The sequence below is a fragment of the Molothrus aeneus genome, chromosome 8, assembly GCF_037042795.1.
Source record: "Molothrus aeneus isolate 106 chromosome 8, BPBGC_Maene_1.0, whole genome shotgun sequence".
In the NCBI taxonomy this organism is placed as follows: domain Eukaryota; kingdom Metazoa; phylum Chordata; class Aves; order Passeriformes; family Icteridae; genus Molothrus; species Molothrus aeneus.
In genome coordinates, this window is record NC_089653.1 from 23,535,532 (window position 1) to 23,554,217 (window position 18,686).

General features: G+C 48.2%; 1 protein-coding gene across 1 annotated transcript in view; it reads left to right on the top strand.

The window, feature by feature from the left end:
- The first annotated feature begins 3,102 nt into the window (after positions 1 to 3,102).
- The window catches only part of CNNM2 (cyclin and CBS domain divalent metal cation transport mediator 2), a 115,511-nt gene continuing 99,927 nt past the window's right edge, over positions 3,103 to 18,686 (top strand). Inside the window, exon 1 of the mRNA XM_066554218.1 lies at positions 3,103 to 4,681. Coding sequence (XP_066410315.1) covers positions 3,103 to 4,681 — 1,579 coding nt within the window. The remainder of the gene's footprint in view (positions 4,682 to 18,686) is intronic.

Consider the following 18,686-nt stretch of genomic DNA (forward strand, 5'->3'; position numbering starts at 1 on the left):
ACACATTCTGAGCTCAAAGGCTGTGTGTTTGTAGCTGCCACAGGGCTGTGGGTGCTGTGCTTCCCTGGCAGGGCTGGTGGGGCAGGTTGTGCCTGGTTGCAGTGAGGACCTGTCCTGTGAGTCCCCTCACTGTGAGGCTGACAGTGGCTGTGTGGCTCAGGCACATAGGCAGGGACAGTCTCTGTCTCACTTGCAGCCCTGCAGCCTGTTCCAGGAGATGGGGGTTGCTCTCTCTTTCCCTGTGCAGCACCACTGAGGTTTCTGTTTTCCCTAGACTCCATCTAGTTGGAAAGCCCGGAGTCCCCTGCAGGCATCTCACCTGCAGAGTTTTGCAGGGAAATTCAGCAGTTCTGGAAAAGGAGAAACGCATCCAGCTGCATCCCACAGCAGGCAAAGAGCAAGGTGGGAGGGCTTTTAGGGTGTGGTGGGAAGCGATGGACTGCATTCCTGCTGCCCAGCATGAATCCCACAGGACCTGGCCCACAGAAGGTGCTTGGGAAAGGCTGGGGGCTGCTAAACAGCTAAACTTAGAAATAAGGGACCATTTCCACCCCTCCTCACACAGAAATTTTACAGGAGGGGCCAAATTTCCCATCTCTGCCATTTAAGCATCATCTTGCTGTGGCATGGGGGAAGTTAAGAAGCAAAACCCAATAAAATTTGGGTTCAAAAAGAAACAGGCCAATGCCAAGGATGCTCTGCCATAGCAGTAGCAATAGCTGAGGAGGGTCCAGGTGTTCAGGACATCTGAAATTGTTCTGAAATTGTGTGGAATGACCTCACTGATGGGACCTTGGGAAGAAGGAGCTGTTTAATACACACACCACCCCCAGCCCTCTTCCTAGATTACTTACAAAGACTTCTTTGTACAAACTTCTACAAAGTCCCCAAACAGCTCATCCTGGGAGGTTTGCAGCAATTAGCTCCTGCTATCAAAGACAGCCTTCCCAGTGGGAAGGGAAGAGCAGTTGGGGTGAGGGCGGGTTCCTACCTGCAAATCCCTTCATTAAAAAGGCATGAGTCCCTGGCATGGCCTTTCAGCTTGCCTGGCAAGAGCTGCACCCGCAGCGAGATCCCTGCTCTGTGCATACAGAAAAAGGCCACAGCTCAAATGCCACTATAATTGCATTGCACTGTGTTTTCCCCAAATTCTCAGCATGTCAGGAAGGAAGCAGCTAAGAGAACTTGACTTTGATGTAGAGCATTAGAGGTCCTCACCAGGCTGTGGGTGCAATGGTGTCCTCTTTGCTTGGCTTTAGTTGTGCATGACAGCCTTGGGGGTTTTAGCCCTCAGTGTATGAAAAGAGGAGGTCCTGCAGCCCAATCCCATGTGAGGAACCCTGGCATAATCTGTCCAACACCCCAGTCTGTATTTCGGTGACTGTAGAGATGGCCCAAATCCTGTTCTCCTAGCGTGAAGCTCTGCAGTGTTGGTGTCCTCCCTTGGCAGGCAGAGAGGGTGTTGTGATGGCAGCAGCCAGAGGTTGTGATGGTCTGATTCACTCTGAGGGGAAAGGGAACCCTGTGGTTAGCAGGGTGTCGCTGTGGTTCAGGGACGCCTGTCACCTCTTTAGGGGAGCAGAACTCCCTCAGGATAAGCTGAATGAGGTTTGGGACCAGGAAAGATTTGTGGCTACAGCCCCCAGAGGACTGTGTTCTGCTCCTCTGCTCCACATCTTATTGGGTTGCCCTGCATAATTTATTCTTCCATTTTCCAAGCACTTAAACAGCAGGGAGAGTGTTTTACCACCTCTAAAGGGTGTCAGCCACCACAAGCCACACTGGTTGCTCCCACGGCTGTTTGTCTCTGGCTCTCCAGGATGCTGAACTGTTTCCCGGCTCCTTCACAACTGATGGGCATGGAGCGATGACGGCCGGGCGTGGGGTGTGTGTTGCCCCAGCTGGGATTGCGGCACAGCAGCCGAGGCCCGGGAAACAGCCGGGCTCTCAGGGCGGTGGGACGCGGCACAGGGAATTTGCAGGTGCGTTCATGAATCGGGGCTCTCGGCCCTCCGTGCATCCCTGAGCTGAGGATGAGCAGGGCGGGACAGCTGGGGCGGCTGTGGATGTCCCCAAAGGGAGCCCCAAACCCCGGTCCCCGCTCACCCCACGCCGCGGCACGGGGCGGCGGAGCCGAGCAGAGGTGAGGGAGGAGCGCGGCCCGTCCCTATTCGGTATTTAATGGTTAATTCCGCCCTCAGGCGCGACACAGACGAGGAGGTGTCGGGACGGAGGGTGCCCGGGGGCCGCAGTGCGACAGCTCCATTTCTTGAACGTCGCACGGTACTGCGCCGGCGGCGGCTAGGGGCCGACCGGGGAACGGGCACGGCTGAGAGAGCAGCCTCCGCCGCAGAAGATCCCGGCTGGAGGCACCGGGGTGCGCCCCGTCGGGCCGGGCCTACGAGGCGCGGCGGGACCGCCAGGGGGCGCTGCGCAACCGCCGACCGGTGCGGCGCGCGGACGCGGGGCGGCGCTCCCGGGCCACTGAAGGGGGCGAGCGGCGCGGTGGGTCCGAGGGGAGCGGCGGTCGCCGTGGTCCGGGCGGGAACGGGGGGGAAGCGGGATCGCCGGGCCCGTTCGGCCACCCTGTACCCCGGCGCGGGCGCTCCCGGGGCTGCTCCTCCCGAGCACAGCGCGCGCCAGCCGCACCGCACCCCCATTGGTCGCGCCCCTCCTAAGACTCCGCCCCCTTCGGCCCGGAGCGCCGCCGCCATTGGCCACGGCTGCACGGCCGGCTCCGCCCCCGCGCGCCCGGCGTACACACCGGAGTCACGCGCCCCCGGGGCTGGGGAGGGGGCGAGGCGCGGAGGAGGCGTGGCCTGGCGCTGATTGGGGAGCGGGCGGGCGCTGATTGGCGGCGCCGGGCAGAGGCCCCTCCCCCGAGCGGCGGGCGGGGCGGGGCGGGGCGGGCGCGGGTAGAGGCGGTGCTGGTCGGCCCGGCTCGGCAGTCGCCGCCCGTCGGGTCCCGCGGGCAGCCGAGCCCGCGCCTCGCTCGCCGCCGCCGCCGCGCCCGCCGCCACCGCCGCCGCCGGGGAAGCCGGGGCACGCCGCAGGCGCTGCGCGGTGATGCGGGGCCGCGGCGGCGCCGAGCCCTGACTAAAGATGGCCGCGCTGCCCGGTGGGAACATGGCGGGGGGCGGCCGGGGGGCGCGGGTGCTGCTCTTGCTGCTCTTGCTGCTGCTCGGCGGCTGCCTGGGCCGGCGGCCCCCGGCCGCCACCGCTGCCGCGCCGCCCGCCGCCGTCGTGCCCCCGCCGGCGGCGGAGGAGACGGTGATCATCGGCCTGCGGCTGGAGGACACGGACGACGTCTCCTTCATGGAGGGGGGCGCGCTGCGGGTGAGCGAACGGACGCGGGTGAAGCTGCGGGTCTACGGGCAGAACATCAACAACGAGACGTGGTCGCGCATCGCCTTCACGGAGCACGAGCGGCGGCGGGGCGGGCGGGCGGCGGCGGGGCCGGCGGGGCGCGGCGGTGGCGGGGGCGGCGGCGGGTCGGCGGGTAGCGGCGGGGCCCCGCAGCGCTGCGGCATCCGCACCTCGGACATCATCATCCTGCCGCACATCGTGCTCAACCGCCGCACCTCGGGCATCATCGAGATCGAGATCAAGCCCCTGCGCAAAACGGAGAAGAGCAAGTCCTACTACCTGTGCACCTCCGTCTCGGCCCCCGCCGCCGCCGCCCTGGGGCCCGGGGCTCCCGGAGGGCTGGCGGGCGTCGAGGGGCCGGCGGGACCCCCGCCCTGGGGTGAGACCACTTGGATCTACCATGACGGTGAGGACACCAAGATGATCGTGGGCGAGGAGAAGAAGTTCCTGCTGCCCTTCTGGCTGCAGGTCATCTTCATCTCGCTCCTCCTGTGCCTCTCGGGCATGTTCAGTGGCCTCAACCTGGGCCTGATGGCCCTGGACCCCATGGAACTGCGCATCGTGCAGAACTGTGGCACGGACAAAGAGAAGAACTACGCCAAGCGCATCGAGCCTGTGCGGCGTCAGGGCAACTACCTGCTGTGCTCCCTCCTGCTGGGCAATGTCCTGGTCAACACCACCCTTACCATCCTGCTGGATGACATTGCCGGCTCTGGGCTGGTGGCCGTGGTGGTCTCCACCATCGGTATCGTCATCTTCGGCGAGATCGTGCCGCAGGCTATTTGCTCTCGGCACGGCCTGGCCGTGGGCGCCAACACCATCTTCCTCACCAAGTTTTTCATGATGATGACCTTCCCGGCCTCCTACCCCGTCAGCAAGTTGCTGGACTGTGTCCTGGGCCAGGAGATCGGCACGGTCTATAACCGTGAGAAGTTGTTGGAGATGCTGCGGGTCACCGACCCTTATAACGATCTAGTCAAGGAGGAGCTCAACATTATCCAAGGAGCCCTGGAACTGCGCACCAAGACTGTGGAGGACGTGATGACTCCCCTCCGAGACTGCTTTATGATCGCCGCCGAAGCTGTGCTCGACTTCAACACTATGTCCGAGATCATGGAGAGCGGTTACACCCGCATCCCTGTTTTCGAGGGCGACCGCTCCAACATCGTGGACTTGCTCTTTGTTAAGGACCTGGCTTTTGTGGACCCCGATGACTGCACGCCGCTCAAGACCATCACCCGCTTCTACAACCACCCGCTGCACTTTGTCTTCAATGACACCAAGCTCGATGCCATGCTGGAGGAGTTCAAGAAAGGTGGGCCCGTGCCTGGGGCGGGGCGTGATGGGGAGGTGCTGCTCGGTGGTGGTCAGCATCCACCTGCTTGCAGCAAGGGAGCTCCGCAGCGGGGCCTCCTGCTCATGGAGGGCTGTGGGCAGGTGCTTTCTGGACTGTGAGTGACCAGTATTTAGACATCTGCCAGATCTGCTCATTCCCTGGGCCAGAAAGCTGATCCACGGCTGGGATGTGCCCCCAGCCCTTTTTCCCCCCACTGCACTGGGATGTGTGTATGGGCATGGTGCCAAGCAAGGTTGTTTTCCTTCTTGCTTTTTCCACTCATCTGTCTGTTATAGTGAGAACCACTGACGGGAATCTGCGCCCATTCCTTGGCTGTGTCTTCTCTGTGCTTTTTCAGCTGGCCTGACTGGGGGGAGTGGGTGGGCTGCTCGGTGCCTTTCAGGCTCAGTGCACACACGTGCTGAGATAAACAAGGCGTTTTAGCTCCATTCATAGGCTCAGCAAGCCGACCTCAGCTCTCTGCTCGTGTTCCAGTTGCTTTGATTGACACTTTGATCTTGTAACTCATAAATCATTTCAATGTCTTAAAATATATTCCAAAGCACCTGTTGGTGCTGCACTTCAGAGTTACAGCTCTTTTTCCCCAGGCTATCCTGTGCTTCAGGACCACAGGCTCAGCAAAGACGTGACACGTTCTAGCTCTTTAGTGTAACTTGTATATTAGTTGCATCAGAATGGGACTGAGACTTTACGCCTTTCTCTTAATTGTAGGTGGTGCTGACTTGACAAATACAACTTAATTCTTATTAGAAGAATTGCTTATGAGTAAGGAAAAAAACATCCTTGCTTATGAGTAAGGAAGAAACATCTTTTCATTTTCTTTTTAAAATCTGTTCCTCTCTGCAAGGCAAATAATAATGCTCTGTGGCCTGTGCAGGAGGGAGCTTTCAAAGTAGTTGTTTAGTGAAATTTCAGACAGTTTGGATGTGTGGACTCCTGTGCTGGAAAAAGAGAGGCTGTTTGGAATGCCACCAGACTCCTGGGTTCATACCCAGGGAGATCTGATCAAAGTACCATGGAACAGCTCAATTCCTGGGGGGTGATTTGCTTGAGAGGGGAAATCTAGTGGGGAATATTTGATCTCACCTTTTATTAACTGCATAAATTACCTTGAAAAAAAAACTTTGTGAATTGGTGAATGTTCTCTCCAGCTAAGTTTAAATTACGACTTAAGTTTCAGTTGCTGTTTTGTCCACATGCTAATCTCTTGTGTCATGGCATTGGATCTTCTTCATTCTGTTTAACTCAGTTTTGGGGGTTTGGAAGGTTACCTCATGTTTATTTCATCTTTGTGTATAGAAGGTGAATGTAGTCCTGCTTTTTACTGACCAGTGCAGTGGTGGTTATCTTTATCTCTTTCAGCCTGTGTGTAGAGATGGGGAAGTCTTAGTTGGTTTTGGAGGTGTTGAAGGAGAGATGAGGGAGGGCCTCCCTTGGCTGTGGTTTCCACACTGCAGGATCTGCAGCTTGGATGTGGGAAACTCAATGATGTCACTTAACTGTTGGCTGGTTAAGGTGGATTTTGCTGCATGTGTGAGTGGAGGGTGGTTCTTTTTCCTCTCTGTCCCTGTGGTTCAGACTCCAGATAGCACAATAGGGTTCTTAGCCTGTAGTGGGACTTGTGGGTGTGTTCTAGTTCTGTATGCAGCAATGTGTCTGAAGAAATGCATGTTATGTTGGTAGTTTTATTTCCCTGGTCTGAAGGGATGGAATGCTCTGTGTGTTAGCACAGTCCTTTTATTGAACAGCTGGGAGAATTAGGTGTGCGCGTTAATCCTGCGAGGGTGGCTAAGCCAAATTCCTCCTTAGAGCTCCTGAAACTGGTGCTTAAAATAGGATTCTTAAAAATTCTCCTGGGTGGCTTGGAAGGTGCAGACTAGAGATCCCTTTCCCTGGTAGCCAGTTTCTTGCCTGTGCTAGGAAACATCCCAGTAGCACAGGTTCAGGATGGCTGTTGACGTGTGTGTTCCCTCCTGCCAGTGCTGAGCCCTGGAATAGTCTCTGTAGTTGGGAATTAATTCAGGCTCGTTTGAGCATACTTAAATGTTTACTCCAGAGTCACTATGCTGGTTGGTCTGTATGGGCAAGCCCTGTGTTAGAATCAGCTTTGTCCTAACTGGTTTCTCTTTAAAAAGTGCAGATATAGTGGAAATAAGTGGCTTCCTTTGTGTCCTTTGAAATGAATGTAAATAACTGATAGCTGGCTTGATCTGGCATAGCACAGTGTCTTTTGCAAGAGCTCTTCCAACTTTCTTCTTCAGAGCAACCTTGCCAAATTCCCATGAGAATGTACCAAATTAAAGGTGAGAATCAAATTGCATGTTACTCTCCAGTAGAGTGCTGGAAATAAATAAGCTTACAGTTTTTAATCATTCCCTTCCCATCACATTGATCTTCTGCCACAGCCAGCTTGCTTCAAAACTCTTAACTGTGTCTTTTTTGATACCCAGGCCCCTGCTACCACTGTTGGGTGCAAAAGGCAGTTTATGTGATAGTGCTGCCAGTTAAAACTTTGATTTGAGGAGAGAGGTTGGGTTTTTTTCTAGTAAGTTTGATAATTAGCTGTGTACGTGGCATTTTGAAATTTACATTTTGGAGAGAAGCAAAACCTTCTTAACCTAAATGTGGAATGGAGGCTTACAATGAGGCAATTAAAAGCCAAACACAGCAGGATATACATCCTTGTATGTTGCAGAAGATGAAATGGGTAGTTCTGTACTTGTTCTAGTGCTTAGCCTGAACAGCTGGAGGATTTGGTGGTGGGCCTATTGTTAACATTCTTTGACTACAATTGCAAAATAAGTATCTGTTTCACTTCCATGCTGCCGGGCAAGAAACTTAATTTTAAGAGAGCTTCAGCACATTCCCACCCCCTTGCTGGTCTAATCTCCTAAAGTGTGAATAAACATGATTCCTGAAGCAGTCCACAAACATGCTTCTCCTCTAAAAAGCATGGTTTACTTGCAAATAAATAAATAAATAAGTAGCCTTTGAAATAGGTGTGATTTTTCTGTTCTAAAAACAGACTTTAAACTTTTACTAGAGCTGTCAAATCCACTTGTCTACAGGTTAAGCAGATTGAGTGCTTAACTTGAATTCAATTATTCAAATTTAATGCAAGGGAGTCTAAGGTACCTTTTGTACTGGCCTAGGAAAGAACCTGCCTGACTTTGCTCAGAGCAAAGAGGTATTTAATCTAATGTTGGCTATTGCAGTAAAGGGGAGCAAGGTGTTACCTGTTCCAGGATTGATTTGTGTCCTGGTTCCTAAACTGCAGCAGAGATTGAATGGGCCATGGAGTCATTTTTGGAAAGAACCTGGTGAACTGTCTCCACTGATCTTCTTTTTCTTGTCAATGTGTGTGTGGACCTGCCTTTTTTTTTTCTTCCCCCCACCCTGTTTTCTGTTCCTTTTTGACAGTCTCTCTTGGTCTCTGCTTAAATGCTCTCTGGCACTTGCTCTTGGTGTTTTTCACAGGCAGATCTCTGCATATGTGAACCTAAATCCAAAGTTCTATTTCTAGCTCCATGTTTGCTAGAACTCAAAAACTCAGTTTGAAAAGCCTCATGTTATAATACTAATATTTCAAGATTGGCCCACTTTCTGCAAGCCATTCTACAGCTGTATTCCTGGTGGCCTGGATGGCTTTGGAGGGCAGCAGTTTCTCAGTGGGAGTCCTCCTTATCTGGGGACTTTGAGTCATATGTTTTGATCTTATTTATATCTGTTTCCACTATTTTTTTATACTACAGATCAGAGCTTAATAACCTGTTGCAAAGAAGCCACAATAACTGTGCAGCAGTTCTGAGCTCTCATTTTCTTAATCACATGGCAGCCTTGAGAAAACTCCTAGATTCCTTGTTAAAATATTTGCCAACTGGACTTTAAAAGGGTTTTTCTCCCCTGAAAACATTGTCAGATTCAGCTTGATGATACTTTCTTCAGGCTTTGCTGGTATTGCGTTGTCTGGTTTTAGTAGCATGTGTGTTTGGTCCTTGATTTAGAGTGGTCATGGAGGAAAAAATTTGTCCATTTCTTTTCTAGTTCCTCCTCCCCCTTGAAAGAAAACCAAGTCCCAGCAGCCTGAAACATAAACTTCAGACTTTTGAGTGCAGTGAGGAATACCTAGACCTACTTCTCTTTTGAGCACATAGATCCTCTTTTTGGAAACAGATAGGATAGCAAGTAATTCATAGCCCAGGGATCCAAAGTTCTGCATTACTATTGTTGGTCTGAGAGGTTTTTTTCTGTTATTAGGTCACTTGGTCTGAGGGGCTTTTTTGTTATTAGGTCACTTATCTTTCTGGTGCAGCTCTAATCCAGGTTTGTAGGTGGCTTCTTTCCTGGTTCCTTTCAAGTTTTATGACCTGCTGAATCTGAGTCCAGTCTTCACCTGAGTAACTTTGATTTAGTATGTCTGAATGCTCACTTTCTAGTTTATCTAGCAGGTTGTCTGTCTCCTGGGCACTTTTTCCGTGTAACCCTGTGACTGCAGCATTACGAGAAACTGGAAGAAACTACATAAATCCTTTCTGGGATTATGAAAGGCACGTAATACTTCTTGGAAAACAATATCGTTTTCAAGGCTGCTTAGCTAATAAAAGGCACCTCCTCTGATCCTTTTTGGGAAATTCACGTAACAGAGAGAGTGTTGAGGAGGTCCAGTGTGGAGACCTTTCTGTGTGAAGAGAGTAGAGGAGTGGTAGGTGGGAAGGAATTTGCCACCAAGAAACAGAAGTCTTAGCATGCTATGCCTGCAGATTTATTCCCTGAACAAAAATTGCATGTGGGGGTTGCCTCGTGACAAACTGTTCCTTGGCTGTCTGACAGCGCAGCACCCGCAGGTACTGCACTGCCAAGAGCTCTGCTGGCCTTGCAGAGCTCCTGGGGGATGCGTGCTCGTTCCAGCGGGAGCAGCGGATGTGGGTGACTGCAGGCAGCCCTCCTGCTGGTATGGCCAGGGAGAGGCTCCAAGGGGAATGCATCAGGGAGCAGCTCCAGTTCTTCCTGGGCTCCCTACTGGGAGCATTTTATAGGCACCAGGAGAAGAGAGGCTACTAGAAGAGCAGCTTTGGTGAGAAGCCTGGCTGAGGAGTCCTTCTGCTGCTGAGAGTAGGAAGAAATGTGTTTCAGGTGGCTGGCAGGGAGAGGAGTGAGTGAATTAAATGGCTTGAGCAGTAGAGGTTTGAGTTTGATGCCTGTGTTGGATATGGTTCTTTGATTGCTTTTTAACCAATTGTTCACAATTCTTGTCATTTGACAAACACAAGAAGTTGCCTTTTCCTCCCCTCAGCTGTTTGCTCAGTTAGCAAATGCTTTCCAGTGCTGAAGCTGATGGGAGTGAATTCCACCACAAGTGAACCATACTCCTATCTGCTTTCTCTGTGTCTGTAGAGGTTATCTGTAATAGGCACAGATGTAAACTTCAGGTCAGTCTGTGCAGCCAACAGCATTTCACAGCCAGTGTTGGAGCAGGATAGACCCAAGAGGCAGAATATCAACTTCTGAGTGAATTCATTAGTGTAGGAAACTGATCAGGTACTTTAACAATCACACTGTCCTTCCAGGTCTGAGATTTTTTTGAGTTTTGTTTTTTTCCTCTGCTGACATGAGGCTCTGAGGAGCAGAACATTTTCTCAGTGAACTTCAGTTGACTCTGAGGGCATAAGAACAATAACAGCGAATCCTCTGCAGTAGGTAATTCCTGACAATGGCTGGGGCTGCTTAGAGAAAGTATTAGAAAAGAGCCAATTTATTTTGTTCCGCACGGAAGCTTACTGATCTCATCAGGCTGTGATTCAGGAAGTTCTGGGACTAAAGATACTGTCTTTATTAAATAGCCCTAGATGCTTATTTCTCTCTGGGAGCATGTCTAATCAGCATTGAACCTTTGTCAGTTGTTACACAGAAACAAACACCAGTAGTGGGTGTCTCCTGTCTGTAGCTGTGTAGTGCTAGTGGCAGAGAGAGGTGGGTCTAGTAGTACATTTCTGGTTGTCAGTTCTGCATGAAGCCATCCAAAGGTAGGTTTTGTTTTGTCAGGCTATGGTATCACTCCAGCTGGTAATTTAGGAAATGAGGGTGTGAGCCACCTCACACTTCATACGTGTTATGAGCCCAAGTCTCCTCCCTGTTTTATTGAAGAAATCATTTTAGTGGGGGGAAGTATTGTGGGGGTTATTAGGCTGCTTAACTTAGAGCATCAGTGCCACTAGACTGTGACAAGATCTCCTCATCTTCCTGGTGTTGTCTGGTGTCACATTTTGTCTTGCTCACTTCACTTGGGGGGCACACATCCTAGTGCACAGGAATTAAGACCTGGAGGATTCAAAGTCTCACTAATTCACCTCCTTTAAACATTTAATGTCTGCTCAATATTAAGAGTCCTAAGTCAGTCATACAGCAGCTTAGTCAGGATCAAGTAGGATGAGGATGAAAGCAGTGGCCAAGCAGTGTTGAGCAAATCTGTAGACCACCAAGCTGTGCTTTTTTCACTAATACTTAGCAAGAGCTCACTTTTGCATTTACTTATGTGCCTCTACAGAGCTGTGGGGCAATTGCCAGTCTAGGTAGGCCAATGGCACTTCTACTGTTGAGTCCCTTCCAATTTCACTAATGGAGCTTGTAAAACTAGCCCTCAACACAGAGTACTCTGAACCATACCCTAGTGAGTGCGACCTGGCACTCTTGTTAATTTGACAAGGTCCTGAATTACAGCCTACCAGCTACAAATAGGAGTGTAAATACTTGATGCTAATGAGCTACTGCCCACAGCCCGTGGCTAACAGTCCATACCAGGTGGTTAATCCAGTCTGGCTCCTGCCAAGGTCACTGAGTCATTTCAGGACTATCAAGTGATGGGGTTTTGTTTCACTTTTCACCAATATATAATCATAGAAAACAAGATGCATAAATCTGTCATTAACCTTCTTGTGGAGGAATGCACTTTTTCCCTTGGCCAGGAAATCTGCATGGCACAATAGTTGGTAGAATAAGCTATGCTGTGATGTTATACAAAACATGTGTGAGAAGAGCATGTCTCCATTAACTCTTTCCTTTTTTTGGTCCTCCCTTACTCAGATGTGTTCTCTTCCCTGTTTATGGCTTTGTCTGTAGTAACTTGCCACTCTGAAGGGTCATAGGTAGGTGCCCTTGGGAATCTTTGAGCCATTGTTGTCATGTTTTCTGTTAATTGTCTGGGAGCCTTCCAGAGTTTTGGTAGACAGCCAGCTTTCACTGAAGTGAAGAATGGCTTCCAGGATTTTCCACACTTCCATGCTGTCTATGGGGCATCATATAGGTTGTTTTCCTTTGAGGATTGGCTTGTTGTAGTACACAGCCTGTAATGCCAGAGGTGTTTCTTTGTCTGTGTTGGCTGGCATGTTGAAATTGGGATTCTTACATGGGTGTTTGTGGTTATTTTTGTGATTTAAAAACATTACTCAGACTTGCTCTTCACCTACTGGTGATGATATCTGCTTGAAAGGACTAGTGAAAGAATACTAGAAAAACAACTTGTCTTGTAACCAACTTGTCTTAAAATATCCAAGCCCTAGATTAAACAGAAACTTCAAAGCAAAGAAAGCTTGTGTGGCTGGGACTCACTTGTGTTTCTTTATATTGAAGCATTTCACTTATGAATTGTTTGGTATAATAATTTCAGTGTTTATGAAACAACAGCCCTGCTCATCAAGGAATCCTATTTTGAAGGACAGAATAAGTGTGATGCCTGTCATTCTGGTAGCTGAAACCTGATGATTGTGGAGGCCTCAGGAGTTTACAAGTTAACAGGGCTCAGCTGCAGTTACTAATTAACCACACAAGAGCTTTGCTCCAGCCGAAGGCACTGGGGCTGGGAGATGAACACATACATTGAGCACAAAAGATCTGTATAGTTCTGTTTTCTGTAATGCTTTCTGTTGGGATGACACCATTCTTTTGCTGGCAGTCCCAAAAGGAGCTGCTCTTCAGATGAGAGTGGTGTGGTAACATTGCTCTCTGCAGGGTGAACTGTGCCCTCAGACGGGCTCCTACTTCCTTGAGGTTCTTTCCCAGAGCAGGTGTGAATGAAAGTTGGGGTTTTCTTTACAACAAGTTTTTTTTTTTTTTTTTTTTTTAATGGTGGTATAATCTCTTACAGTGATGTGACAGAGCCTTTTGTGACAGCTGATCCTCGTGGAGGTGAACAAGGCTTTATTTTCCCCATTTACCCATGGATAATGAGGGCAGCAAAAATGCTGATTCTGCCTTGGTTGGATACTCTGCTGCCAGCAAACGATTTTAGGAAGGATCTTGCCATTTCTGTTTTTTTTCCAGGACTCCACCTCTGGCTTTCAGGAGATTGTCCTGCCTACCCTTTGCACTGGAGGGTTCAAAGTGCAGCCTGCGGGACCCCTTTCCATGCAGCAATTACATGAGGACAAGGACGATCAGTTGCCTGCTTTTATTGCTTGTGAATTGCTTGTCAGCAATTTCTAGATTCCTACAAATAGGAAGAAAATCTGCCAGTGTGAACTTGTTCTTGATAAAAATTTACAATCTGGCATTGAAAGTAGGTGTGGCTGTGGGTTTTAGGCAAGCTGCAGGCTTAGTTCTTCCTATCTTGCTTGGGACATCTTTCCATTGGAAGCAAGAACAGCTCTTACTGTTACAATTCCCATACACAGCAAGAGCAGACAGGGACCTTCAGCTGATATTAAAGGGCATCTAGTAAAGAGGCTTCAGTTCAATTTTTTACTCATTAAAGTAGGTCAGAATTGTGAATAAGAGTTACTCAGTAGCTCTAACTTGAACTCTGAGGGACATCACTAAGATTTTGATTCAAGGTGGATAAATTAATGTGATATATTTTGCTCTGTGAATTTGTGTGGGGTTTTTTTTCCCTGCTGTGTAGCTGAGGTATGTGTACAGATAAAGCTTTTTGGCTTTCTGACTTTCAGTTTTTATTTAAATATCTTGTTGCAGTGTGTGGGTATTGGGTGAGGAAGAATCTCTCAAAGTACCTTGAAGACTCACTGCTTTAGGTCTTCTTTTTCCTCCAGCAGAATAGAGGAATAAGAGATGCCTCACTGGAAGTTGGGCCAGTGGACCTGTGAGTAGCTCACCACATGGACTACATGGTTGTAAAGGTTTGGGATTTATGCTGTTTTTAGATGTGATCTGGTCTTGTTGCATGCTGGTTCCCTACCCTCATGGGGAATAACTTTTATCTTCTTGTTGATGTTCTAATTTGCCTGGAGCCTTTTGGAGTGGTTAGGTTTGAAAACACTAATTTCAAAACAGTGAATTTCAAGAACTTCACACTGTTCATGGGGAGTATTTTTTTTTCCTTCTCTTAGTGTTGAAGAATTGCTTATACTGTGTGGATGGGATTTCTCCTAGAGTAATCAAGATCCCTGTCCAAATCATTATCTCTCTTAATAAAAATGCTGTACAGTGTACTTCAGACTCAACCCTTTTAGTCAGCTGCTAAAGTTTTGAATGCTCACTTGCAAGAGGAGTGGGAGACTGTCTTGTGTGTTGTGTAGAGGAAAGCCAGTTTCTGGTGTGTTTGTGTTTTCCTGTGACCCTTACAGGGATCACAGCATGCTTAAAGCTCTGATCCCATATGATGGACCCAGCCTCTCCATCATAATCAGGACTGACAGTTTTCTAGGTCTTTCTGTTTGTTTGACAAAAAGCTAGAGGGTATTTGTGATCACTAGTATGAAGCTGCTTTACCAGTAGTGTGCTAGTTTAATTCAGCTGGTGCTGTATTGTCTGAAGGCTCCCAAGGAGAACCTGGAAATGGAGAAGTTCCACAGTTCACCCTGTAGGCAGTCATGGTGGGGGGTGAAACTTCCCAGCGTGGGAATCCCCTGAGGTTAGAGCTTGAGGAAGGCAGCTGTGGCAGTGAAAAAACTTAATTACCTACTGGATGCAGGCTCCAAGAACTACAGCAATCTGTTGCTTGATGCCAGTCGTAGAGCCGAACCTGTGAGTGCAGTTGCAGTTGTAGTGTGTGCAGTCAATGAGCCAGTAAATAGAGTAGATTTCTTCTTTCCTGCTTTCTTCAATGCTCCTGGGGTTCAGGGTGGGGATGAAGGTTTCCCTGTGCTGTGTGATGCACCGTGGATGGGAATCCCAGCCTCTGCTCCTCCTCTCTGCATGGGAACACTTGCTGTGCATGGGATGAGAGGTCTACCAGGAGAGCTCTGATGTCAATGGCTCTATTCTATTAATGTTTTTTTTTCTTTCCAGAGCAGCTGTTTTGAATTTTCCAGTCTTTGCTGTAATCTTTGAACAAGCCTTGTTTTATTATGAGAGAGACACTGCAGAAGTGTGTGGGGTAGAGTGAAGACACGCATACATTTTAGTGTTGAGGACATTTTCATTTCTGATTCCTGGCCTGGAAAGTGGGTTTAAACTTGTTGCTTGCCTGCTGTTTGAACGTGGTCCAGGGGTAAGAGGCTTTAATACATTTCTTCTTTGCAAATCATCAACCTCACATCTTCCAGTAAAGGAAAGAATTTGGGAGTATAGCTTCCAAGAGTAATAGCCTTCTAAGCCCTATGCAATGCACAGGCTTCAACCAAAAAGTTCCAAGGAAAATATTCAGAAAGGGGGAAGTTGTCTAGCTGTAATTCCTGATGGTTTTGTATTTAAATTATTTAGCTTTCCAGAGAGATCAGTACATGCTTTTTTTTTTTTTTTTTCCAGACAGACATGCAGGCATCCTAGAACTAATAACTGTGTGGACTGTCTTAATCCAAGCATGGGTTAGAGAAATTAAGAAAATGTCTCTTACCAAGTTTGTATTGATGATGATCTGTTCTTTGCCATTGTTCCCACTACCTGATTGATCTCTACCTGGAAACACACTTAAAAGTGTTGGAAGCTGTTTCTAGGTACCTTGTTTTCTACTTGAATCCACCTCTTGATCAATAGAAAGAGTTGAGTGCCTTGAACAGTGCTTGAAAAGTAAAAGTTTAAGGGAGGATGCTGAGCAAAGAGTCACCATGAAGAAGCTGGTAGGCTTGGGGATTTTAGGAGTGTCTGGGTTTATTTCCTTTGAAAATCACTGGGACTGCAGTGTCCTGTTTTTAGAGTGATCATTTGGGAGGGAATGAAATGCTTTAAACTCCAAAGATTCTTTTAAGAAATTAGATTATCTTAACCATCCTGTCCAGTGCTGCAGTTAGTAGTTGTGACAAGGAATGAATGTGTACTGTGATTAAACATGTACTCTCACAGTTAGAGGCAGCATGTAGTTCCTGGGAGGAAAAACTCTTGCTGTGAACAATTCTCCTAACAAAAGGAATTCTCATCTCAGTGTTTTTTGTGACTTTGAGGATGACTGGGACATTAGAAAAAACCCTCAAGATAAGACCAGATACAAAAAGTCTTACAAATAGGACCAAACTTGTTTTGGGTTTGGTTTTTTTTTAATCCTTGCAAAACTGAGACTTAATTTTCCTATTCCTGCATTTTTTCCTTCATAATGGGAAAATGACCTGAGGAAGTCAAGGGCATACCTGCTTCAAGTGAGTTGAGAGCTGGGCAAGGATAAAGTGCTGGTTTTATCTTTTGGACTTCCTAGCACTGTCCAAAGCTGTGGTTGATTGTGATGCCTCTCCTTGTGCTTCAATTACTTTGCTGTAGAATGAGGACTCATTTTTATCCCTTTCCCTTATATCAGCTGAATTGGTTTAGTGGGAGCCAGTATGTTTCAGCTTGTCTACTGTAATTTAGGTTCTATAAATAGGAGTTTGGTTTAATGTTCATGTAATAGCTTCATTGCATGATGATTGAAACTTTCTTTAGACCAACAGCCCCTCCAGTGACTCAGATCTTGTTTCTCTTGCCCTGAGCTCCTTGGCTGTCATTGTCTCTAGTGTTTTCACTCTCCCTTTTCAGATCAATGTGTAGTTCTCCTGGCACTATTTGTTGGCAGGAGGTGAGGAAAAACACAAAGAGACTAGGTGATTGATGAGGTGAGGCCATCCACTAGGCAAGTGTGTAGAGACAATTAAGGTGAATGTCCCATGGTTAGTGCTCTGTTCTGTGCAGCTTTATGGCTACCAAAATTGCTGCTGCAGAGGTAATTTTTGGGTTAATTGTTGGTTTCTTACCTCTTACTGACACAGAGTGGTTTGATAGGTTGTTTTTTCTTTACTGAGTCAGAGATGCCACTTATCCTGTGCTGCTTAACTTTTGCTTTCAGACAGTTTTAAACTAATGCCCAATTTAGGATTAATTATGTACTAAATAATTTCCTGTTTTTTTGGGCTGAAAACCTAGTAGGCAAATCTTTAAGAGTCAACCTGTTAGCGCTTAAATTCCCAGAGTTGAGGGACATGCAGGTGAGTATCCTTTATTTCTTGTTGGTGACAAGGTGGTAACCCAAGTATGAATAAATATCTTGGGTCTCTCATGAACCAGAAAGTCTTGAACCCTTAATCCTGGTGCCACTGGAAAGTTTTTCTTGCCCCATGGACAGGTCAGTTATACCAGCGGGTAACACTGCACTCTTCTTCACTGCCACCCATTCCGAGGAATCTTCAGCAAGCTGGCTGGGAGGGATGCAGTGACACAGACCCAAGTCTGTTCTTACTGCTGGTGAATCCTATTCATTTGAGATAAAAAGGATGGCTTAGTTGGACTCTTCCCTTTTTCCATGTGGGGTGATGTGATGTGATGTGGGGAAGGCGCAGCCCACCAGTTAATTCCAACAATTAAAGGGGTGTGCAAGAATTCTCCTTGTGATAGTCCAGCCCTGCTCTAGGGCGGTGCAGGCAGCCCCCTCCATATGGCACTCAGTGTGTCTTGCTTTTTCTGAGGGTGTTGACAGGCTGTGTTCTGTCACTAGTCTGGTGGTTGCTCCCTAGGGTGGACTTGACTCTGTGACACAGAATTGGAAGAACCTGTGGCCTGATGATACCGTTGTCACTGTCTCTTTGTGCTTCCTCTAGTGACTGATGTCTGATTGAAGTGTCGGTGTGTGCAGAAGCTTGGTGTTGACTCATAATCCAGGCACCGTTTTTCTGGCTTGAAGAGATGTGCTGGGCTTGTGATCATAGTGACCTGGCTCTTTACTGTTTTCATTGACATAGGAGATGAAGGAGGGAAGAACTGAGAATTATCCTGCTTGTCCCATTCAGAAAATGGATGTGACAGGGACAGTGAAGGTGTGATCCACTTTCTCATCCCTGTCCCAGGAGTTTGGCTTGTGCAGGGAAGGAGGGGGACAGGGATTAATTAATTCATTCTTCCTTTGACTCACTAAATGGAGAGGTGAGTGAGTGGTAACCTTCAGTAAAGTGCGAATTCAGAAATGTCATTGACAAAGTTGCTACCAAAAGTAACAAAAGTAGATTTCTAGTTTTAGATACAATTATTTTTCCTTAATTTTTAATCCCTTTGTGTTGGAACAGGGAGCCAAAGGGAGTGATGGTGGGACTAGGTAGGGCAGCCTTTGCAGGCAAGGAGATGGGAGTGTTGCAACCTTTGAGTTGTTAACCTTTTGAAGTGGCATGGGATAGATGTCTCATTACCCTGCCTCAACACAGGCACGTTTTATCTGTGACATACCAAGCAAATTGCCTTTTGCCTCAGAGATGGTGCAGGGCTGTTAAACCTGTTTGGCTTCGAGGCAGTCATTCTGTGGATTCTCTTTATCTGCCCCTGTGAGGGTCAGGAGGCCTGCAGAGGCCACCCTGCTCCTCCAGGTCTGGTGTCTGCTCTGCAGGACCAGCACTTAAGGCAAAAGCTCCTGTGTTGGGTGAGGGCTTTTTTAGTAAGTGTTTTCAAAAATAGCAGTAGATGGTCCCTCCAGGGTCAGGTGAGGGAGCTGCAATGCTTGGGGGAGATCTGCAGCCTTGGACAAACCAGGGGCTGCTTGGCCCAAGTATGATGTTTGAAGATCTAACTAGAAAAACTGAGTGTTAAATTAAGTTTGCAGTTTGATTTCAAATTTAATACTAAA